Below are 24,140 nucleotides of genomic sequence, written 5' to 3'. Positions count from 1 at the left end.
TTAACCAGCTACAAGCCTGTTTGTGTGGAAGAGGTGGTGACATCATCGGAAAAATGAATAAAATACAGTAGGTGACTTCATGTGATACAAGTTTTATCTTATAAGTAGAACTTAATCTACTCCAGAGCAGGTTGGAGATTTAGCATTAGTTACCATGGTGATTTACCTCAATTAGAAGTCTACAAGCATCCAAGGATTGAAAACCTGAAGTTGTCTGGATAACTGCAAATCCTGCTTCATAGTACATCGCATCATTTGATGACACAGACACACACACACAGGTAGAAACAGACAATACACTTGCCCCTGTCTTTATAGGGACGTGTTTTTTTTTGCTGATGGTCTCGTCTTTAGGGGGACGCGTTCCTTTTTACAGTGTGAAGCAACTCTACACTGATGAGTCAGCCATGTTGTCTCCACTCACACTTGCCTTGGTCTTTGAGTGTCTGTGGATTGGTTGGGTGGATGAGTGGGTGAAAAAGACAAGGCACAGGTGAATTATCCCATTGGTTCTTGGTGTGTCACATGGTCTCAGAGTCACTGTAACATTTGGTCCATTCCTGGTCATGGTCCAGGGTCAGAGGTCAGATCAGGCGGTAAGTAGCAGCACAGGTAGGGGGCCATCAGGGAGCGGTTCCTACAACAACAGCAATAATTCAGGAGAGTAAACCGAGTAAATACGAGGATCCGAGCCTGAGCGTGACACAAGGGCCGTCACTTTTTATCTGAAATTCCGATATCTGTTCAAACCACTAAATATCATTAAAGACCAAGTTCAAAATGAACAAAGTGTCCCTCTGAGCAGACAATCATAAACAATCACAAAGTATATGAAAAGTGGTGTGTTGAGTTATTTCTGGTTCTACACCACAACTGGCAAAGGATTACCTTTATTTCTAAGGCAAATGTGAACCCTTAAACTTTAGTTTGCATTTACACCTTAAACTATATACTGAGACAAACAAATTCACCCAACAAATGAAACTGCTGCTCTTGGGATGTGGACAAAATGGCAACTCATGGAAACAGAAGGCACTGACATTTGGGTTATATTTCAGTCAGGTAAACATAGTTTGGAACTGAGTTTGGGACAAACCCAAGTCCTCAGTCTGTTGTCCTCAGAGGACACAGACACTGACCTGGATCATCAAGCTTCACTGGCGCTGCTGTTCCTGTTCAGTTCTCTGATTCCCTGAAGAATTCTCTTCATGTGACCGACCTTAGTTACACCAAGGTCCTGAAAGAGAGAAAAAGAGACACACACACACACACACACACACACACACACATACATTCATGTCACAATGTTTTTTTTTATTTTATCCATCAACTAATCTTCATTGTGCAGGTAGCTGTTTGCAGTCGGTGGTGCTACCTTCAGGTCCCTCCTCTCCAGGTGGATGAGCTCAGCCCCGCGGACGTCGTGTCCTATAAAGATGTCCTTGTACTCTGTGAGACACAGGAACTCCAACCATGCCCCCACCTCCTCAGTCCCCCACTGATGAACTGAGACAGAGAGGATGCGGTTTAGACAGAGAGACAGACAGGCAGGCAGACAGGATAAGGTTCAGATAGACAGGAAACTGCAGATATTTACCAGGTAGACACAGAGTTGCACACGTCTCCTTGTTCTTGTTGTTTTTGTCTTTCTTGAACTTTGGGACAAGACGGAACTTGGCGCTGCGACTACGTTTGGAGAAGTCTATCAGAGGACCCTTAAGAGAGAGAGCGAGAGAGAGAGAGAGAGCATTAAAGGACCAGACAGCCATGTGTGTTAGCATGTTTGTCCTCTTGAAGATGCTGTATGTTCAAATGATGATTAGCAGAGGCGGATGACTGAAAGCTCTCGATGTTTAATAAGGACAGTTGAACTATGTGGCGCCCTCTACAGGCATGCCTGTTTTTTTTCTTTGTTTGTTTAAGAGCCAAGCTTAATTCAAGGAAAAATCCTTTCACATTTGGAGCAGAGCAGTTAGATGTCATTGTTTATATGGAATCTTTGAATAATGCATCTTCGTCTCAGTTAATATAGATCCAATGGAACACGCCCAACAACATCCAGCAGTCCACGTTACCTCATGGTCTGATGGGTCGATGATGGAACACAACCAAGGAACGTCCGTCAGTCGACGGAGCTGCTGAGCCACAGAGTTCAGAGCCGAGTTCAACTGGTCCTGATGAGGAGGATCCAGCTGCTGCACACAGAGATTAACAACATCAGAACTGGGCCTGGACCAAGACCAGATTAGATGAATCACAGCCTATACTAAGACATTCACTAAGGAACAATATACTAAGAAAAATATCTTTTTAACATATTAAACGTAAAAAAAAAGAATAAAGATTATATACAATAAAATATTTACCTCTGTGTCAAATACACAAGAGCTGAATAAATAAGTACCAATATATACATTATATAAACATTATTAGTGTGTGCAACTACATTGGCACTAAATGTAAATGCAAATGCAGCACAATTATACACAGATTCTGATTGGTTTGGTTGAGGACACATTACCATGGACATCTTTCCAGCCAGCAGCAGTTCAGTCTCGCTGAGTAAAGCTTTGACGTTAACAACCATGTGGACGACCGCACCACAGCTCAGACCCTGGATAGAGACAAAATCAGAACCTTAGCAGGAGACCAGGACAGATGAGATCAGGACATAATAGCATGGACCAGAGATCTGGGTTAGAACACATGCATCATACCCCAGAGCTATTGGAGTTGGCGTAAACCACGTCCATGGCCTTTGAGCTGGCGTTGACAGCATGAGCTAATTCCTGTTCCATACTGTGGTGAGACTGAGCGACCTCGCGGATACTGAAGAAGACATACATTCATATTTATATAGATAACTGACACATAAACGGATTTGTTTAACATAGTCAGGAAAGCATAGAAAGAACTGAGAAGTAACATTACTCTTTGCATGATTGACCTTACTGAGTGTTTATCATTATGTGACTGTCTGTGACTATGACTGTGTGTTTTCTTTTTTTTCATTGTTGGTGTCTGCCATTATTTGCACTCTGAACACGTGGGGTTATCATGCGTTTACCTGTGTATGAGCGTTCCTGCCGCCTGACCAAACTCACTGACAAGTGACGCCTCTTCCTCAGAGACAACCTCTGGAGTGGAGGAAAGAGCGGGCTGTGGGGGCGGAGTCCGGGGAAACTCGCACTTCTGTTTGTCCTCCCACGACTTCAGTGTGCTCTCAAACGCCTCAAACACACAACAGCAACAAACACTACTAGTTAGTAACCACAGTGAATAATTCTGAGGTAAATTCAGCTCAGCCCTGCCCACATCATACAACTCACTCGGTCTCGGGTCAGAGTCTGGGTCCGGTTCTTATGGATGATCCTGATGTAACCCGGAGGCTGGATCCATGCCTCGCCGTCCACCTGAACAGGGACGCCTTCATCTCCAAGGATGGTGATCTTCACCGTCCGACACTGAGAGACACAGACGGATACATAGAGTGAGACAGAGAGAGACACAGTTACACAATGAAAGAGAAAGACAGGTGTGATAGAGATAGAGAGGGATAGACAAATGAGTGGAAGATGTGTGGAAGTACCTGAGCTATGCGGTGGTGTTGCAGGTTGATGACCCTCGACACGGCCATCTGCATGCTGCCGAACACTGCCACCACCTCCAGAATCTTATCGTCGAAGGACGGAGCGGTGAATGTCTGACGGAGGGACAGAGACACATAATGACACTCCTAATCAGCTTAAATGGTAAACAGGCAGGAGTGAGGTGGGTTCTTACATCGTCCTCTTTGGTTCCACCCCAAAAGTTGGTCCCTCCGGCGTAACTGGGGATGTTCAACACTGCGATGCCCTGGAGGCTGGGGAGGGGGATGGGCCGGCCGTCACACTGCACACAGACCCAACACACGTGTGGTTAACAGTCACATGACTGAGCTGCAGCTAATGGGCATACTTCTATGACTCACCTCCAGCAAAACTCTCTGCTCCAGGTTCTTGTAGGTTCTGTGCAGCAGCTCTTTGGTTCCCAGGACGCTGTACCACATCATATTCTTTGTGCGACTCCTAGACAAATGAGAACAACCAGTCAGAGGGCAGCTGAGTGCCTCCGTGTGCCTCCGTCTCTCTGAGGACACAAGGACATACCTGCACTTCTCCGGGTGCTCGTCTCTCTTGTTGTTGAAGTCAAGAGAGATTTTAGCATCAAGACCGATTCCAAAGTAATTGTTCATGACACACTTCTCTGTGAAACAATCTCTGCACACACAAACAAACACAGGTTAGCTTTATTTTAAAGAGCATCCATTATCAATGCATTGACATGAAACTGACATTAAATGTGTTCTTTTAAGTTCTTGTAATGTCATCCCTAAGGAGACATGTTCTGTACATAGACTCTATGAGAGATAATAAAGCTTTCAATATGGATACAATAGTAAGTACATAGTACATTGTATTCAGCACATAATTCTCTGTGACCTCTGACTTACATGTTCTCAGGGTCACAGCTGAACGGGTCGGCGTTAACCAACAGTCGACTGATCACAGAACTGCTGGAGAGAGAATTAGAGAGACTTGCTCTGAGACCTGAGAGAGAGAGGGGGAGAGAGGGGGAGAGAGATCAACACCAGAAAATACAAATAATCAAAAACAAGATGACTCATTAGAAATGGACACATGACTCTACAGACCCAGACACTCTGCTGATCGTAACACACGTTAATCAGCAGACACAATAATGATTATTCAGAAACATGAATGTCCTGTTTTTTTCTTTCTTTTTTTTTTATCAGTAGTACAAAAACCTTTCATGGGCATTTGCAGCAGACTTGCTGTAGCTTAATATATTAGCTGTTCTGAGAAGCAGATTCACTCTTCACTCTTAGCTTAGCATTAGCTGCTATTAATACTGTGCTGCTTACCTGGATAGAGGATCTTTGTATTGAGCATGGGCATATTGTCCCTACTTCCTGTGTGGACAGGAAGTGATGCAGAGCTGCCCAATGACAGGCTGCCTTTACTAATCAGCTTCTCACAGGGTGTCTTACTGACTAAAGAGACAGATAGAGACAGACAGCCAGAAAGAGACAAACAGAAAGCGATACAGAAATAGACAAATAGAGACAAACTGTATTAAAAACTGGAGGTCTACAAGGCTAGGGTGATTGAATGAAACGAGTCAATCGTCTTGTGTCCCACCTCTGCGTGTGCTGCGGTGTTTGGCAGTGTAGGACTGCAGAGACGTCTTATCATCCTCCAACTCCTCCTCCTCTTCCTCCTCCACAAGACCATTGTCTTCCTCCGCTCGAGTCAGAGCGAACACATGTGTCTGTGTCTGCGCATTCTGCTCGTCCACAGCTGTGAACACAGTGGACAGACGTGAGTGTGCTGCTCGCTTTGACATGGCGTGTGTGAGCAGGTGAATGGTACCTTTTTCTGTGTGCTCTATGATCTGTCTGATGGCTTTCTTCAAACTGTTTGCACGTAGCATCAATTGCTCTCGAGGTTTAAAGATGGCGGAGGAGGAGCTGTTGGTGCGTGGGGAACAGGGGGTGGAGGTGGGTGGGGCATGATGAGGAGGTGGAAGATGGAGGGTGGGAGAAAATACAGCTCTCTCCTCCTCCTCAGCTATGACAGGGGGAGGGGCTGGGGGGAGGACAGTGGTTGCCTGGGACTCCTCGTTCAGAGTCTTCAAAAGAGAGTCCAGTTTTTCCTTCAGGACACCGCACTGAGACAAACACATGATCAGATCAACACTAGAAAATACAATAATACGACTTTGCAGAAACATCAGAAACTGAAACAAATGGAACTAATCTGACAACAGATACATGACTCAATAGAAACAGACACATGAATGTGCAGAAACATCAGAAATGAGCGGCATGTACCTTCTTGGCCATGGCCTCCGACTCCTCTGAGCTCTCCGTGTTCTTCTCGTACGCCTTACCAACACGAGCCACAAAATCCTTCACGGTTTCACACAGAACCCTGGACACATGAACGCACACACACACACACAGTGAGTAACACACACACACAGTGAGTAACACACACCGAGTACATGTGTGGAGGGTGTCATACTTGGCAGAGGAGATGATGACAGAGTGCTGGTCTGAGGTCAGGATCTTGGACAGGTGAGCAGCCACAGAGTCCTCATATGTTAGAATCTGCTGAACCTGGATCAGACAACACAAACACTAAGGTCAGAACGGTCACACCATCAGGGTCCAAAACCAGTGATGTCATTTTTTTTTCTTACCTCAGAGTCATCACTGCAATCTTCTGTGACCGTGGAGGCGGAGTATTGCCGTGGGAACTTGGTCTCATAGACCATGATGCTCCATCTGCAGGACACAAAAATGACACCATGCGGTGTGATAGCGTCTGACATCACACACCTGTGTGACTGGCATCACTCATTTTTCCTGTGTGACATAAATATCACTCACCTGTCTAACATCTTGGTGCTGGCTCTCTCCAGCTTCTCCAGGATCTGAGGCAGCTGAGCGTCATCATCACAGGCTGACCCCCAGCCGAGGACCCGCGCCAGATCATTCCCGGTCCCTAGAGGCAGAACCCCAAGCTGACACTGACCCAGAGACACGCTGTTAGCATGTGGCCAGTATGTTTCATGTCAAAGCATCAAAGAGACAAATACAAACCTGTTTGTGTAGTGTCAGGGCGTCGATCTCCGACAGCACCCAACCGACGCTGCCGTCCCCTCCACACACCAAGATCCTGAATGTATCAAACTTCTGAAAGAGCCGCAGCCTGATGAAGATCAACGTTTACATGTGATCAAACATGTTCAGTTAATCGTGGTTGCCAAGAGGAAAACTGTTTTTAGCTACTTAGCTTAAGGATCACAAAGTAAAATCATAGTTTGATTTTTAAGAAAGCTTAAGAATCTATCACGCTGTCCAACAATCAATTGAAGTTTGTATTACTTCGTAAACTGCTGATACTGCAATATAGAAAATAATTTGATGTTCACACAAAGTTTAGACTTGCACTGCGTTGTTAAATCTTATATCAAACATATACTGGACTATCATCCATACCAGGGCTGACACAATTACTCGATTAGTCAATTACTAAATGAATCATCAACTATTTAAATAATTGATTAAACAATTTGAGGGTTTTCGTAAAGAATTAAAACAAGTTTCCTGATTTTTCAGCTTCTTACATGTGAATGTTTTCTGGTTTCTTTGCGCCATACAACAAAGAAATAATTCAAACGGAATCATTTTGGTTTGTGGACAAAAACAAAGACATTTAAGAGCATCATCATGTCGAGGTTTGAGAAACAGTGATCAAACATTTTTCAACACGTTCTGACATTTTTTGAACCAAACAATTACTTGATTGAGAAAATGATCGACAGATTAATCGATTATGAAAATAATTGTCAGTTGCAGCCCTAATCCATACAGTACAATATTAAAACTGATCAGTTGTATTTTTCTGTGTCTGAAGTTTGAGGAAAACAACCCACTACTGACACCTACTGGTATAATTAAATACTGCCCGGTCAATTCTCAAGCCTTTTCAGGTAGGGTCACAAGTCAAGTCTGAAGTCACTGGTTGTGCTACTTAAGCGCAACAATCCAAGTGTGTGTGTGTGTGTCTCACCCCAGGTGAGGGCCTCCGTTCATCAGGTCGAACACCTGCGCCGGGTTGAGCAGCTGTTTGAAGCGTCGCAGAAACTTGACACCCTGATTGTCTCCACTTTTAGAGTTTACAAACACCAGCAGAGGACTGGTGCAGGACGGAGGACAAGACGCTTTCCAGAAACCTATGGACACAAGAGACATGTGAGGACTGACCAGAGGAGGTGTTGAAAGTGCGTCCGTTGTTATCGGTCAAGTGCGCACTGCCCACCATCAGAGTCGATGCTGTTGAGCGCCGTTGGAGGGATGACAGACACTTTACACTGACCCAGGGGACACTTAGAGGACAACTGGTCTTTACAGCCGGAGTGCACCTGTTGGACAGAGGGATAGCTGAGACACACACGTCCACCAGCAGGGGGCAGCAAAGACATCTGACCTGTCCTTGTCTTACCATGGCCTTACACCACAGACACCGCCAGTCCTGAAGCCGCAGAACACTCCCACACGTCTTATCACAGATGCTGCACTTGGCGGACACTGGGAGGTTCCCCTCCAACCACTGGTGAGGCATGGACACCTGAAAGGTCAGAGTTCAGATGAGTCAGAGGAGAGAGCTCACAGGTCAGAAAGAGCGGAAAGCACATAGGGGCAGAAGAAAGAGGTTGGTGTGTCTCACCCCATCCTCATTCTCGATGATGTCTTTCCCAATCGAAGCCAGAGTTGTCCATTTACAGTTGTTGGTCGCTCTGACCGCACACCGCTTATGAGCTTTAAACTTGCAAACTGAAACAAACACAAACACAAACAGCATGTCAAGTACCAGACTAACACTGATGATTCCCTTCCCCGTTGTGTTGTGACTCCCCCCCTGGACTTCAGTGGTTTGGTTGATGTGATTCATGTGACTGACTGAAACACTAATGACTAAAAAACTGATTCAGGTTCAGTTGAGCCAACACATTGTGTGTGTGTGTGTGTTCACACATACTTTTATTTGTTGCCTCTTTAGGACCTTTTCTGGCATAAACACCATAAAACCTGACCTTGTCAGGACCAGTAGTTCTTATGGAGACCAAAACCTGGTCTCAATGAGGCTGAACCTAATTTCTGAGGTACTGGTTAAGTTTTGACTTATGGTTTGGGTAATGCTACATCAAACATTAACTGGTTATGGTTAGGGATTAGGCTTTGTATAATGTGAGTCAATGCAATGTTCTCAGAAGAAAAGCTGTGCAAAGCTGTGTTTTCAGTGTGAGTGTGTGTGCGTGTGCATATATTACCTTCACAGGACAGGCCGTGTGATGTCACCCCTGACAGTGCCTCTCTACAGACGTTACAGTATGTGGGTCTCGCATGGGAACAGGCGTACCAGTTGTGCATTCCACTGAAATGATCCATGCTGTACTGAGTGGACTGACGTGCACACACACAGAGACAGAAACACAGACACACACACACACAGAGTCAGCCGATGGGTCACACTGGATGGGACATGTCGCAGCCTCAGACACAGAGTGCAGTACTTCTCATTGAGCTGCTGCGCATGGTTGACCACCAGCTAAAGCTGCCTCTTGATTTGATATAGTTGGCAGCCTATTTATTAGTCTAGTTAACAGAGGTGCGTTAAGGCCTTTGCATACCAGATGCATTTTTATCCATGCAATTTATTAGCATGTTAATAATATTTTTAAACCAGTATCCAGTCAATGCAGCGCAGTTCAATGCATCAGTGACATCACATTACATTACATGTCAGTTAGCAGACGCTTTTATCCAAAGCGACTTACAAGGGAATTGAGTACGACATAATCTCACAAAGCAATATTGTGGCTTTTATTGTATTTTGCTTTTGACTGGTCCACATCAAAGTAATCAGAGTGTGTGTTGTAAATATTCATCTAAGAAAATGTGCAGAACTGGGCCTATTAACAAACAAGCAAGACTTATGTTGTGATTCGCTATATGCTTGTTTGCATCTCTATTCTGTCGGCAGGAAAAATAAAAACGTTTCACAATGAACAAAAAACATCAACGTATATATATAGTACAAGATATGGCAGTGTTAAAACACAACAAATTACTATGTAATATTAAATACATTTTGTAATATTTAAGTTATTATTAACTAAATAAGTTATATAATAATACTCCGCACATTTGTGCGGAGTCATTTTAAAGACATAATTCTCCAACTGTATAATGAATATTGTTCTCCCAAAAAGAAGAAACAAACAGCTCAAACACGACTCAGATAAAATGCTTCTGCTCATTTTCATTTTAATTTTTACAGTCTGTGCTTAGTGGAGCATGCAACATGTAGGCTTTTTGAATTGTATAGGATTTTACTTTTTTATATGTCCAATGCATGATCCAGTGGTTTTGACCAATATTGGACCGATACTGACCGATACAGATTCCCATCCCTACTTCTTGGTAACAACAGTAATGTTTTTTTTTAATACTGGCAATAGGAACACACCTCATAGTTGTGTCTATTCTGGGCACTCCGCAGTGCTGCCATCCACTCCTCCATCTCTTTCCGGTTGTCCGCACAGAGGATGAGACGCCTGCAGGGGGCGATCACCTGAGAGAAAGAAAGGTCATGAGAGAAAGTGTGTCAACACAGGTGTGTGTCACAGAAAAGTAGTGTGTCGGAAAACTCACAGTGAAGCTGTTGTTGACGTTCTTGGTGCTGGATTCTGCGACGCTGGCGTCCGTCAGATCCACTTCGTCAAAGATGATGGACTGAGACACAGAGACAGATTCTAGTCAGTCACATATGTATACTATACATTTATGATGTTCGAGCATTCATCAGTGAAAATAAGCTCTAATGACAGACCAACAACACAAAGAAATGCAGGTCAGACTTGAGGTCACTGTGACACCTGTTGCTGTCTTCTGCCTTCGAAACAAAGCGTCTCACCTTGGCAGTCTGAGCGTAGTACAGTGTCCTCCCTCTCAATTTGAAATAACGACGCTTCCAACGCTGGAACGAGTTTGTTTGTTTCATCAGAGTCCCCTCCTTCAGCACTGTCTGAAACACAACAATAACATGAGACACAACACCAAAGCGGGACAAACAGACACATGACAAACAAGTTGGTTTGTTTCAAAGCACCATCTGAAACACAACATGAAATCAACCCGTTTGTAACCAACATTAAAACATTTGTAAACAACATAAAACTGTAACAACACCTGTTTGTGTTTATAAGCAACATGAGGACACCAGTGTCCACACAGCATCTGTTTCAGGTTGTTTGGTTTCAGATCTTTGTGGACAATGAAAACCGTGGCAAGCAGTGGTGGCTATGGGCAGTAAGTGGTGGCCTGCAGCATAGCCCATGCTGCATTTAATCAACTGGTTCAAGACCCAAGAGTCACACAACAAATATAAATAGTTTCCTTGAAAAGCTTAAGGCAAAGACACAGGCCTGAGACAAGAGAGACCTTTGACTGTGGCAGGAACAGTGGGGGAGAGAGAGAGGGACACAAGGAGATAGATCGATGCAACCAAAGAGCTTGACAGGATCAAAACACAGGAACAATCCATCCCATACCCGTCACCCACTCTTAACAATACATTTAAAATTTATTGCAAATGAAGGAAATGGAAATGGGAAATTAAAAAGCCACAGAATAAACCTTGGCAATGTGGATTTTTTTATGTTATTTTATCTGACCCTTATTTAAACAGGAAATCCCAATGAGATTGCTGAGGCAGCAGCCACACAAATGAGAACACATTAACATACTGTACATCATAAAACTTAACAACAAAAACAGAAGAAAAACCATATGCCTCCCTCACCAAAAAACTCTTAAATTCCTCAATAAATATGAGCGAGTCTAAAGTCTAGGTATATTTCCAGATTATTCCAATCCTAGTGCAGTGTTGTGTAAGAAAATGTTTGTGATCATAAAAAAGGTTTTATACACTGTTTCCATTACAGACACGTTCAGATAAGTTATGAAAATGTTTTACAAAATGTTGTAATGTTAAAAAACACATTACCGACATTACAAAAAGAAACTACTTGCATTACCAGAAAATGTTATGAAATGTTGAAATGTACAAAGACACTTTACTACTGACTGAAGTGAAACAAAACAATCTAAACCAAAATCATAACACATTATGAGGTTCAGGAATGACTGGAAGATGCACAGTGCCCCTTAAAATAATTCCTAACACTGTGTAAGTGAGTGTAATGATTTTCTCAAATTCACCACAATCAGCTTCTTGTGAGTACTTTCTTTCACAATATACAATATTAAATGGAAAAGTAGCTTTATCAAGTTTGTTCTTGGAATGTAAAAAATTGATTTATGACTAAAACAAATAAAACACAAACGTTTTACCTTAAGCTTCCTGTCATAATTACAAATATGAACTTCAGCTCAAAGCTTTTCATCTGTACTCTGCACTCGAGTACTCAAATAAAGGAATTCTTTCAAAGGAAACTTCCAGATTTAACCCAGAAACATGGATTCCTCCTCTTACGCAGGCTTGGAAGAGTGGAACTAATAATGTTCAGGGAGTAGAACTAGTAAATCCAGCATGAAAAAAACCTACTGACAGTAACCACTCCATATTTCCTCCTTGTGTCCCACATGACTCCATCTGTAGCCTGAAATAGAAAACTGAAGACTCCCAGCCAAAGTCTCTTCCTGTGACTCAAACATCTACGTCAATGTGGACTCAGCTGCTGCTGCCTTCAGGGCCTGACAGACATATTGGCGCTGACCACATGAACCACCAGTCCTCAAAATAAAACTGTTCCAGAGGTCTCTACTATGAAGAGACTTCAACAGCTCCAGGATCTGCTTTCATCATCAGGCTTCACTGAACCAAACACTGAGCCAACAATGACACTGAGCAAACGTAGCGCTCTCTGTGACACAGTCTCAGCAGGCTGACACACTTAGTTTCATAAGCATCAGATGCACATCATTCACTATGTGTTTACAAAGCAATTACACCACCTGCAACCCTGACAGCCATGGAAGAATCATTTTATATAAAGGCCATATATTTTGAGTTGAAATGAATGAGTTAATGAATTCAGTTCAGCTGCCTGGTGGGCTGGAGTGGAACTGCTTGTTGAGGTAATATGTCGTTCACACGTCATCATCATGCTAATTCCTAATCTTCCCTGGTCTCTCACCCCAATGGAAACATGGACAACAATGGTCAGTAGGAACCTTTTATTGAGTTCCATGAAAAATGCAATTGACATAATGTCCATATAACCTGAAATTTAAAGCCATTATCATCAACCGTCTCTGTGAGTCTGTTAACACGCCAGGCCAAAAGTGTGTTCATATGGATGTTATTAATTATACATGACATCAGTAGTGTTGTCAGTTTTAGTGACAATGTTATCATGATCACATGATCCAAATAGAAAGAGTACACATTAGTTGTTATGTTTACAGTCAGTGTAGAGATAAACAGACCCTGTGATTGGCTGGTGTCAGCTGGCATTAACATCAGCTCCATGATCCCTCTGATTGTAGGAAACTTCATAATGTTTGATCGTTGATACGTTTATGTTCTTACAGTTCATTTATCAAGATCATTTTAGGATTCATCATAAACAGATGTTTTGTTCCAGGCCACAACAGAAGAGAGTTACAGTGATATTTACTTCCCAGTCCAAAATGTTCCAAAAGACACAAAGTGTACTGTGAGACTTTAAATAATAACTATATTTAGTACAGAAGAACTCAGAACAGACACTCAGCAGTAAAAGGTACCAAACAAAAATCTTAAATATATGATAATTTAATTTAGTTAATTGATTATTCCACTGGTAACATTTACCTTGGAATGTGGGACTTACTGATATTTATCATTTTAAATTTAATTGAGTAACTGAGAATACGATCATCAAATGAATCAATGATAAATTAGTTAATGATGACACACTGCAGATGCAGTTGTCAACAAGTGAATATTATTGAGCATAGATATACTTCAGACTATGTATCTTATTTCCCGAATTTATCCACTGGTCTTTTAACGCAGCACGGTGCACTTTACGAGGGTGAAACACCCGTTAACGGTCAGAGACACGTCACAGTTACTGAAACACCGGTAATGTTATGTCCTATTGCTAACACAAACACAACCAACCAAGCAGTTGCTACTGCACTCAGCCGGCCTCTGGGGTGAAGCCCTCTGACGGGGGGCAGAAGTGGGAAAACGCGGGGCTTTTCCTCGGGCCTGTGACCCCCTTCGGTTAGCTGGTTAGCTTAGCCTGACTTATAAATAACGGTTTCCGTTAGAACAACACCCACGGACTCCGAGTTGCATCAACATTTATTCACCGAGACCAGAGATGTGACTCCGCCTTAGAACCGGGACTCATCACGATTCTTGTTTTATTCCGTTAGCTTGATGCTATAACCATGGCTAAAGACGAACGGCATTCGACCTCAACTCGTTGCGTCAAACTACATTAAAACACGTTAAATATCGCCCACGCTGAACGTATGGATCCAGACCCAGACTTGTTTTGTAGATGATCGCTATACCGAAGCAGTGTCCCTTTTCCCCAAATATTCAACTTCTGAAGCTTTAGGTTTGATGCCAAACTCCGCTGAAAATCCGCGATATTTAAAGTGATGCCCGTGGTTACAAGATGTGCACACAAGTGGAACACGAATAAAAGTAGATCGAAGTTCAGTGACATTCACTCTTCAATTCGGCATTTTCACATCCACGGAACAACATCGGTTTTAATTAAATGTTCCTGTGTTCAGATCAACAACTGAGCCTCATCTCCAGCCGAGCGATACGGTTGCTTATGGAAGGAGACGAGGGTTAACGGAGTGAGAGCGGCTCTAAAAACTTGACTTATTTTTAATACAAAGGATGTGTGGAGTGTGCTTTGTTCGGAAACATGCCAAACTGATAGAGTACATGACATTTAACTGTTTTACAGATCAAGGACATTTTAAACTGTAATGCTTTTTATGAGGTTCTGCTCTATGTTGTGTCCGTGCAGCAGCTCGGGGCTGTGTGTAGATGGAAACCCACTGACCACTGAGAAATTGTGGGAATAAATGGCAAGATCGCCGCCTCTCTACCTTGTTGCGGATTTGTCCAGACGTGGACACTTTTCGGATGAGTTTCTGCGGGGTTCCGGGTTCCTGCTCCGGTTCGCTGTCCGATGACTCGTCCGGGCACCGGGCCGCTGCAGACTCCGGTCCCCCTGCCTCCGCCATCCTGCCATCAGACCCCCGATGAGGACCAGGGGAGGGAGCGCCCCCCAGCGTCGGACAGAGGGCAACACAGTGTGATAAACTGAGTGTGTTTACTGACCTCTGGTGGTTACATTTTGGTATTACATGTAACTTCATATTGATTTAAAGGGGACATATTACGCAAAATCAACTTTTTAACCATTTTAATACTTATATTTGGGACTCTGGAGGCCCTACCAGTCACCAAAGTGTGGAAAAAGAATACTCCGTCATGTTTTCGTGGTTCCCCTTAGTGTAAGTATAGGCGATAAAACACTCGATGTTGAATTCCCTGCGCTTATGACGTCATAATGCGCATTTCACCGCGAATGTTACCGCCCCACCAGTAAGTTTACTTCGAGAGCTCCACCTTAGCTCCACCTTGTCCCTGCGAGAGTGCAGGCGAGGGAGGAAGAGCGGTATTATGTCAACGCGGAGGGACAAGTGTGCTGTTGGTGGCTGCATAGTGGAGCACAGTGTTTTACACAAACTTCCACAGAGGATTTTATATATGAAGCTAATGTGCCGGATAAAGTCAGCAAACGTGTGTTCGTGTGTTCGCACTAGACTGCGGCCAGCGGTCGCCGTATTTAGTCAGGGGACGTATTTCACCGACGTACAAACACACACACGTTGTTAAGAAAAGGTCACATAGATCTCATAACTGACCATTCTGACACGTCCTAATTAAAAATATTTGTTCAGTACGTCCTCCATGACCGGAGCACAGACTCAGTCTGATACAATCACATATACAGCGGCCGCTCGCCACTGGCGATCAGCGGTGCTGCACTCTCTGTGCAGAGGTGCTGCACTCTCTGTGAAAATCAGCTGATCGCCACCGCTGATCGCCAGCGGCGAGCCGCCTAAACGGCCGCTGTATGCGACTGATCGCCAGCTCCGGTGCAGACCGGTGACTATGCTCCGGAGACCTCGCCACCGCGGCACCGCTGATCGCCACCGCGGAACCGCTGATCGCCAGTGGCGAGCTGCCTAAACGGCCGCATACAGCGGCGATCAGCGGTGCCGCGGTGACGAGGTCTCCGGAGCATAGTCACCGGTCTGATACAGTAACATACAGCGCCAGGTTATGCAGCTCGCCGCGCGCCGCTGGCGATCAGTGGTGCTGTTCCTTAGTGTTTTTAACTGATTAACAGTTCGGCACTGTTCGGCTCGATCCTTATGTAGGACGTCTCTTCCTGTGACGGCACTCTGGCTGTTTTCTGCGCACGCTGCCATGTTGATATTGTCAGAGAACTAGTGGAGGGAGGGGGAGACAAATAGAGCTGTAAAGCGCTGTAACGAGGACAAATCAGAAACCCCCTGGAAGAAGTGGGTGTGTGTTTGCCTGTGTCTCATTTGCATGTAAAGGGACCATGCACGAAAACCGAGCGTTCTGAAAGGGGCGGGCTTAGCAGGGTTATTGAACTGCTATGATGCTTCATCCTTATGGTATTTTGACCAAGGCATGTCACTGACATGTTCATTAGGACACCAGGGAACTATTTTAATGGGGGAAATAGGGTATAATATGTCCACTTTAATGCGGAATAATTTCTCTTAGGACCACACGGTGGCGTAGTGGCTAGCTTTTGCCTCACAGCATTAAGGTCACTGGTGGGTTTTCTCTGGGTACTCTGCACCTCAGTCCAAAAACTTGCAGAGGTTAATTGGACTCTAAAATGATTTTATGTTCAGAGTGAGAGTGAGTGCTTGTTTGTCTCTGAATGTTGACCCTGCGATGGACTGGTGACCTGTCCATTGTGTACCCCGACTTTTGCACTTATTAAATCTGGGTTTGCATAGTCATTTGTGTCTTTACATGAAAGATAACTCTGAGCTGAACCTTTTAATTATACTGTGTGTGCATGTGCATGTGCATGTGCAAGTGCGTACTTTCCTCTCTAAGAATAGAGGGAGGAGCTGAAATCAAATCTCTCTACCTGTCGCTGCAATCAGATTGAAACCATGATACTAAAGAAATCAAAATAAGAAAAGAAAGTCCTCCCATGGACAGGTATTGGAAATGAGCCTTTTGCTTTACACACCAAAACAGTATTTTACACCAACGTTTTGTTATGCACATGCCAACGATGCAGAGGTGTCCTGCACTCAGTGTCTACAGAAGTCACCAAGAGTCTTCAGCAACCAATTATAGAATTTAGTGGTGCCTGTGCAGTAAGGGATGCAGCAGTGCTCCACTTTCCCCCCACAATGCTTACATTTTATTTGAATCCCTCTGGGCGAACTACTAACCAAAACAACTACTAAAATACAAAGTAAGTGTTGATTTTAATAGCTAAAGTTATCTTTAAAAGCCCAAGTTTTCCCTTAATGACAGCTGATCGGATGTAAATGAGGTGGATTGAAGTAAATGAGGTGGACTACATGCACGCTGTAAGTGCATGTAGTCTGTTCTCCCAGGGTCTTTCTAGGTCCTAGATATTCTCAGCAGGTCTCTAGAGGTTTGACAGGTAAATATTTTTGTATTTATTTCCTCTTTAGGACCTGTTCTGGCACAAACACTGACCATGGCAGGACCAGTAGTCTTCATAGGGACCAAAACCTTGTCCTAATGAGACACAACGTTAAGTTACAGTTAGGGCTGTTTAGGTTGTCCAAATAAAAGAAAGTCAACGCAGTGTCCTAAGATGAACAGGTGCACAAACCTTTGTGTGTGTGCATGCATGTGCTTTCCCATCCCCTTGGTGAAACTGGATCCAATAAACAGAAACCATATTTGTTGACTACACCCATTTTCTGACCTGTTTCTAAGAGAACGCACACACGCGCACACACACACAAAAATGCTGAAACCAAGTCTTAATCTTCAAATCTTCAGAAAAACCTTTACTTTTGTAAGACAAAATGTCTTCCCTCACAAATATATGATATGACATGGACATGGAAAATTGGCAAAGACTGAAAGTTATGTAGTGTGTCCCCAGCTTGGTACACCGTTTTAAGCTGATGTACAGTAAATGTCATTCAGTGAAATCTGGTTTTCCTTTTGTCCTTGCTAGCATCCCTGTTATCGCTGAAAGTGAGCCTCCATGTTTCAGACTGGATCTGTGGACACGCACAGGTCAGTCTATGTGTCAGAATGTCATGTAACTACACTAATGTTTGTGTTTCTGTTTACACAGGGTGTGAATGTCTGTCTCTGCTGATCCGATCACCTGTGGACAGTGATGATGACCTCATGGGCAGACACACAGTCCTGGCTGACATGTACTGTCTTCACTTGTGGGGAGAGCAGCGTTCTCATTAACTAAAAGGACGACTATCACTAACCGGATCAATAAAGTAAATACCTTTATCTGTGCTACATTTGATTTGATTTTTCTACTGTAAATATGTAGCCACACATGTGAAATTTACATTATACATAATTAATAATTTCCCAATAACATTTGCAGTATGTGTAGGTAGTGCAGTGAGTATACCCCGTGATGTCGGCCTGTGACCTGTCCACACCCAATTGACGACATTCACACCTGACGATGAAATAAGATACAGATACAATACATACATAAACACATTTATACATATTCTGTGTATCATATTAATGTCAGTGCAGTAGTTCGCACTCTTGCCTTGACGTGTGTGAGTGGGTTTTCTCCAGGTTCTCCGGTTTCCTCCCACAGTCATATTGGACTCTCTAAATTGGCCATAGGTGTGAGTGTGATGGACTGGTGACCTGTCCAGGGTGTACCACGCCTTTCGCTCCATGTCAGCTGGGATTGGCACCAGAGAAGTGAATAAATGAATGAATATTAATGTGACAGATATAGGACATAAGACATCACCCAGGTGCTTCTGTATCTTCAGTTGCACAGGTGCACCACCTACCTACCAGCGCTCCCTAGGTGACCTACATGAATTCCTCCACCCTGGTTCCCAGAACACAGCAACAACAGCGTGTTTGTTAGAGTAGGATCAGATGTCAGAGGGATCACAGGTATAACCAGGTGTAACCAGGTCAGCGCTCATATGAGAAGAAGCTCCACCAACCAGGATACATGGAGACGCACACGACCTAACAATGTTATGTTAATATTGCTGTAATGCCAATGCAACACTAATGTAACACACATGTGTGGTAATGTAATGCAAAGGTAACACTAATGTAACACTAACATAGACTACAGTAATGCTAATGCAAAGCTAACATAAATAACGTATAGTGAATAATAAATGTAGTCCAAAAGTGTAGACGGCATAACACGATGACATGATGGAAAAGAAATGAAAAGAGTGGTTAAACTATCAGTTATAATGATAAAGATAGTTATATCAGCTGTTTGCGTGTGTGTGTGTGTGTTGTAATGTGATGCCTGTGTATTATTTTAATGAGGTCACATCAAAGACAAAAGCAAAAACTGTAGGTCTACTTCTTACTCAACACACACACACACAAACACACAGCCTGGGTTGTGTGTGTGTGTGTGGGTGGGGTCCAGGTGTTTATTAGCCACTGTGTGTGACAGGTGAAATCAGACGCAGGATCAACAGCTTGGTGAGTGACATGTCTGTGATTTAAGATGTTATTTTAATTATACTCAGTTTCAAAAAAAGATACATTATTTGAGTTATTATTATTACTATTATTTTCAATTTCATATTTAACGTATTTATGTTATCCGATGGATTGAATTGCTTGAAATGTTCATTCAAACAAAAACCCTTTTTTCTTTGCCTCAGTAGAACTGTTTAGACTGTTACTATGTTTCTTATAAAGGATGGACTGTCTCTTTAATAACAGTTATTAAGTAACTAAAGTAAATACAGTTAAAGCTTTGATGATCAAAGAAAAATTTGTCTATATTATTTTCATTTCTGTAAAGGAAATCCCATGTAAATTCCAATTTTTTTTAACCCAGTTTAGAGCAGGCATACAGATGTTTGATGACACTGCGCAAATTGTGCTCGACAGGTTAATTATTTTGATGAATTCTAGAGAGGCTGAATAAAACAAACAGGAAAGATGCTATTATAACATAGAAGAATCGTTGATATAATAATAGCGAAACACAATGTAACACTTAAGTAATGCTAACATTATGCAGATATTATGATCACGTAATGATAACATAATGCTAATACACTAATGTTCGATGTGCCCATGCTTCAGTGTGACAGTGTTCTGGTCATGTGATTGTATAATATATGAAATTAATTTTTTCTGTAGACCATGCTGACCTTCCCTCTTTACCTCCTGCTGATGGTGGTGTCCCTCCCCATCATCGTGGTAATGCCTCAGACCATTCCCTTTAACAATACATACGCTCTAGGAGAAAACAAGACTCAGGAGGAGCACTGCCACGAGCTGCTGTATTCACCAGACCCTGTGCCATTAGACGAGCTCCCATGGTACTGTCTGTGCATGCAATGTCAGGACAGCAAGGGGCCCAAAGGAGACAGAGGAGACCTTGGATTGCCAGGTACAATGGCAACAGTCCTCTGCTTTAAAGAGACAGTGTCACTTTTTATTTACCGACTATAGTGTGATTTACTGATACACAGTCAACAATTCAGTGCCTCATTCATACCTATGGTCAATTTAGTGACCTCTTTGTTCTCATTCTCCTCTCTGCCCTCATTGTCCCCATTAGCCAATATGCATTCACTGTCCTCCCGGTCATCTCTGTCCTCACTATCCCTTTCTTCTGTCAGGCATGCCAGGAACTGCAGGAAGACGGGGTGTGAAAGGGTACCGTGGTATTCAAGGTTTTATGGGCACACCAGGGATGAAAGGTAAATGTCTCTCGGTTTCTTTGACCTAATTCCTCTTCTACGTCCCACTTCACCTGGTTCTGATATTCTTGCTCCTCAGGACAGAAAGGAAACTATGGTGAAAGGGGACAACCAGGACTTAGTGGGATGGTGGGATTCCAAGGATCCAAAGGTTTTAAAGGTGAGGAAAGTGCCATCAAATTTCTGGCTCCTTTAGTTTCAGGTTCAGTTCCTGACCAAGGTTTTTTGGCCCTTACAGGTGAAACAGGTGGTCTAGGTCTGAAGGGTTACCCTGGGGATCAAGGTCCTAAAGGAGATGATGGAGTCTGTCCAGAAACCTGTGAACCCATTGTTGGTCGCCCTGGAGACCCAGGTCTAACGGGCCCTGCTGGACCCAGAGGGCTGCCTGGCCCCACAGGACTAAGAGGTCCTAAAGGCGATATGGGTGAAAAGGGTGATTTGGGTCAGTTTGGTGCTCCTGGACATGCGGGTGAGAAGGGAGATCTGGGTCTCCTGGGTGAGTGTAACTGTATAGATGGAATAGATGGGTTTCCAGGGCCGAAGGGGCCAATGGGAGACAAGGGGGTCCAGGGTCAGGAAGGTCCTGCAGGGCAAATGGGTTTAAAGGGGGATGAAGGAGACCAAGGGCCCACAGGAATAGAGGGTTTGCCTGGTCTCTGCAAGCCAAAGATCCAGTCAGCATTTTCTGCATGGCTTACATCCAGCTTCCCCTTTCCCACTGCCCCCGTGGCCTTTTCCAGCGTTTTCTACAACATGGAAATGCATTACAACAAAACCACGGGTGTCTACACAGCCCCCACCGCAGGCACGTATGTCTTCAAATACCACCTCGCCATTAATGGACGCATCCTTAAAGTTGGCCTCTTTCTAAATTCCATAGCAGTTGTGAAAACCACAGACAACAAACTATTAGGAACAACCTCACACTCAGTCATCCTTCACCTGGAACAGGGAGACAGGGTTTGGGTTCAGGTGAAGGATTTGCACACTAATGGCATGTATGCAGGTCCAGAAATCAAAAGTACATTCTCTGGATTCTTGCTATATCAAGATGAATGTACATTGCTAAATGACATGTAATGTAATGTAATGATACATAAATGACCTTTGGCCCCAATAGAAGTCAAAGATAAATGACGTTAGAGCACCATTACATGACTTCCTTTAAATATATTGCACCAAACCACCAACAATAGATTAGCACAATGAACTAAGCCAAACCACACTCAGCAGATTCTTTTTGAAATCTCTTAATCCAAACATTCATACATCCACTAAATAAAATAGAATAGTTTGAACCTGATTTATTCTCTGTTGCTCAATACTTTAAATGATTGTCATTTATCAAAACTCATAAAGTTAGTGGCTTTGATGAATGGTTTCAGTCCTCTCCATGGTAACTAATGTCTAGCTGGCTATGTCAGTTAATCTTTCATCTGGATTAGTATCACTCAAGAGAGACCAATCAAAAGACACACAGGGAGAAGATGAAACATCTACAGTATATGGACCAATCACACTGCTTGACAAAATACATTCTGGGACACAAGATTCTATAGATGTACATTGTGCGAGGAGTGTTTTTGAGCTGCACGTAAAATACACCATTTTTGTCACTCAACATGTTTGAAAATGGTTGCGAGACAAAGAATAAATGAGGCTTTAGAGCCACCAGGGTGGGTTATTTAAATTTTTGACTACATTTTTTGTCAAACTGTAGAATTCAAACTACCTTCGCCATTTGTATGTGGGGGGTTTTAATATAGACCTCTAGACTCCAGTTCACAGGTGATTGAGCTCACTCACCTTGACCACAATTTATTTCGGGCTGAATCATTTGGTTCACTGTGAATGTTTTCTGATAAAAATAAAGTATCTTCATTTAGATCAATTTTATTCTTGGGGTAGTTGTTTTGGTCGTGTCATGTTGTTTGTCCTTGTTTTCTTGGCTTTTCTATTGTGAGAACATCCTGGAATTTATCAGCAGCTGAATCTCATCTCTTTGTTAACTGCTGAGATTTCATCTAATGATCCCCCAAAACCTGGTGCATCAGTGTAAGCTGATATGCCTCCTGTCTTTAGACCACAGGGGTGGGGTTTCTTTATATAACAATGGAACAAAAGCTCCACCATTCATGCCCTAATAAGTTGATCAGAGACATAGAGATGATACATGTCTCCTGACACCCGAGGAAGAAACTGATCTGAATTCGGAAGGTTCTGATGACGCCCGAGTCCCAGAGAGATAAACGGTTTCCATGTACCTTTGTTTGTTTTTTTTTGTTTTGAGATGAATGTTGAGAATTTATTGACAAAAAAATAAAAGTAACACCGGCTGTTTTGTATAGGAGAGACAGAATGTTAACCCTGCATGAGACTATTTTCTCTATCAAGCTCCCATTAAGATTTCTGACCCTTACCGCCCACTGTTGACAGTCCTACACTATGATGGCCACTCCTGCCCACATCCCTCGGACAATTAAAAACATTGTTTCTGACAAGGACCATAATATTAATGTGTTTGTGGGGGATACCACACATGACAACATACCTAGGTCTGCTTTTTAAGAGCTTAGAATCTGCAAAATGTTTGTATCGATTCAGCTTTTATTTTATCCACACAGAACTGGTGCTGTGGGGGCTGTAAAATGCTTTGTTTAGAAAACGAGTGCCAGAGTGAAAAAATCTCAAAATGCGACCCTTGCATTTTTGTTTCTACAACTAATAGACAACTGTGGGAAAACGATCTCATAGCCCCGCCGTCATTGTCTGCTCCTCTTTGTTTTTGTTTGTTTGGTTTATTCTCTTTATGTTAACTTTAATTTCCGTTCTTCGTCCCAGTGGCTTGGTTCATTATGTCTCAATTTCTGTAATTGTATACATTGTAATGTATACTTCTTCAAACAACGCTTTATTTAATAAAAAATGGTCAATCTTTGGTGTACTTTCTCTCCAATTAAACAGTGAAAGGAATCGTTGTTCCAACCAGGTGATGAACCCAGTACCAACCCAATAAGCAACACATGTATACATATTTTGACAGTTGATACAGAATGTGGTTACACATTTCTGCTTGCATGTGCATGGCCAGGGTTCCATTTATACTAAAAGAAGGGTCTGCTTTGTTCTAGGGGTCCACGCATTACCCCCATTTTTAACTGTATTGTTTGAGGGATGAGTTGTACAGTCTTCTACAGAGAGCACCTCCTGGGATGTTTTGTACTACATGGAGAATAAGCAGTCCGTGTGTACGGCCAACAATTGGGGTGCTTGCATACATTACGTCCATACAGGGTCCACACATACCTCTGCAGACCTAGGCAGATCACATGACCAACACAAAGAACAATAGATCACACATATTAATGAGTGTGAGGAAAATGTTATACACTGCCTGGCCAAAAAACAAGTTGCCACCTGGATTAAACTAAGCAAAAAGGTAAGGGGTTGCTGCAGTTGGTCAGGTCTAGGTTCAGCAACATTTTTTTTTTTTCTTCCCTGATGACAT

General features: G+C 43.1%; 2 protein-coding genes across 5 annotated transcripts; one reads left to right on the top strand and one right to left on the bottom strand.

Moving 5' to 3' along the window:
- Positions 1-76: 76 nt before the first annotated feature.
- Positions 77-14,889, bottom strand: LOC131462102 (diacylglycerol kinase delta-like). Of its 4 annotated transcripts, none has more exons than XM_058633035.1 (31): positions 14,720-14,889; positions 10,548-10,658; positions 10,286-10,366; positions 10,101-10,205; positions 8,902-9,034; positions 8,298-8,404; positions 8,073-8,198; positions 7,890-7,992; positions 7,641-7,803; positions 6,668-6,776; positions 6,455-6,594; positions 6,265-6,349; positions 6,087-6,181; positions 5,894-5,993; positions 5,433-5,730; positions 5,202-5,360; positions 4,925-5,053; positions 4,493-4,589; positions 4,149-4,259; positions 3,971-4,067; positions 3,784-3,891; positions 3,590-3,703; positions 3,330-3,464; positions 3,068-3,231; positions 2,718-2,829; positions 2,522-2,614; positions 2,076-2,195; positions 1,598-1,715; positions 1,376-1,506; positions 1,140-1,237; positions 77-637 (listed from the first exon to the last, which is right to left on the bottom strand). In XM_058633035.1, the coding sequence occupies exons 1-30, from the start codon at positions 14,855-14,857 to the stop codon at positions 1,148-1,150; spliced, it is 3,672 nt and encodes a 1,223-aa protein (XP_058489018.1). In that variant the 5' UTR covers positions 14,858-14,889; the 3' UTR covers positions 77-637; positions 1,140-1,147. The 4 variants fall into 4 exon arrangements, with proteins under 4 accessions (XP_058489018.1, XP_058489019.1, XP_058489016.1 ...); XM_058633036.1 differs by lacking the exon at positions 14,720-14,889 and adding an exon at positions 11,987-12,135; XM_058633033.1 differs by lacking the exons at positions 10,548-10,658; positions 14,720-14,889 and having other exon boundaries at positions 2,076-2,192; positions 10,286-10,383.
- Positions 14,890-19,258: 4,369 nt separating this feature from the next.
- On the top strand, positions 19,259-22,132 carry LOC131462128 (complement C1q tumor necrosis factor-related protein 7-like). Its single transcript, XM_058633092.1, has 5 exons — positions 19,259-19,394; positions 20,067-20,319; positions 20,552-20,632; positions 20,712-20,792; positions 20,871-22,132. Exons 2-5 carry the CDS (start codon positions 20,070-20,072, stop codon positions 21,710-21,712), a joined length of 1,254 nt encoding a protein of 417 aa, XP_058489075.1. The 5' UTR covers positions 19,259-19,394; positions 20,067-20,069; the 3' UTR covers positions 21,713-22,132.
- Positions 22,133-24,140: the final 2,008 nt, after the last annotated feature.

Source organism: Solea solea, chromosome 7, assembly GCF_958295425.1.
Source record: "Solea solea chromosome 7, fSolSol10.1, whole genome shotgun sequence".
NCBI classification, from domain to species: Eukaryota; Metazoa; Chordata; class Actinopteri; order Pleuronectiformes; family Soleidae; genus Solea; species Solea solea.
Note: the sequence above shows the minus strand (reverse complement) of the source record. Positions and strands in the feature narration are given on the sequence as shown.

Excerpts from the sequence above, each read along its gene's own strand:
- LOC131462102 (XM_058633035.1), bottom strand. The coding sequence starts at position 14,857 with ATGGCGGAGGCAGGGGGACCGGAGTCTGCAGCGGCCCGGTGCCCGGAC. Across the intron at positions 6,182-6,264 it reads ATTGCAGTGATGACTCTGAG|GTTCAGCAGATTCTAACATA; the intron begins GTAAGAAAAAAA and ends TGTCTGATCCAG. Across the intron at positions 1,507-1,597 it reads TGCAACTCTGTGTCTACCTG|TTCATCAGTGGGGGACTGAG; the intron begins GTAAATATCTGC and ends TCTCTGTCTCAG.
- LOC131462128 (XM_058633092.1), top strand. The coding sequence starts at position 20,070 with ATGCTGACCTTCCCTCTTTACCTCCTGCTGATGGTGGTGTCCCTCCCC. Across the intron at positions 20,320-20,551 it reads AGGAGACCTTGGATTGCCAG|GCATGCCAGGAACTGCAGGA; the intron begins GTACAATGGCAA and ends TTCTTCTGTCAG. Across the intron at positions 20,633-20,711 it reads GGGCACACCAGGGATGAAAG|GACAGAAAGGAAACTATGGT; the intron begins GTAAATGTCTCT and ends CTTGCTCCTCAG.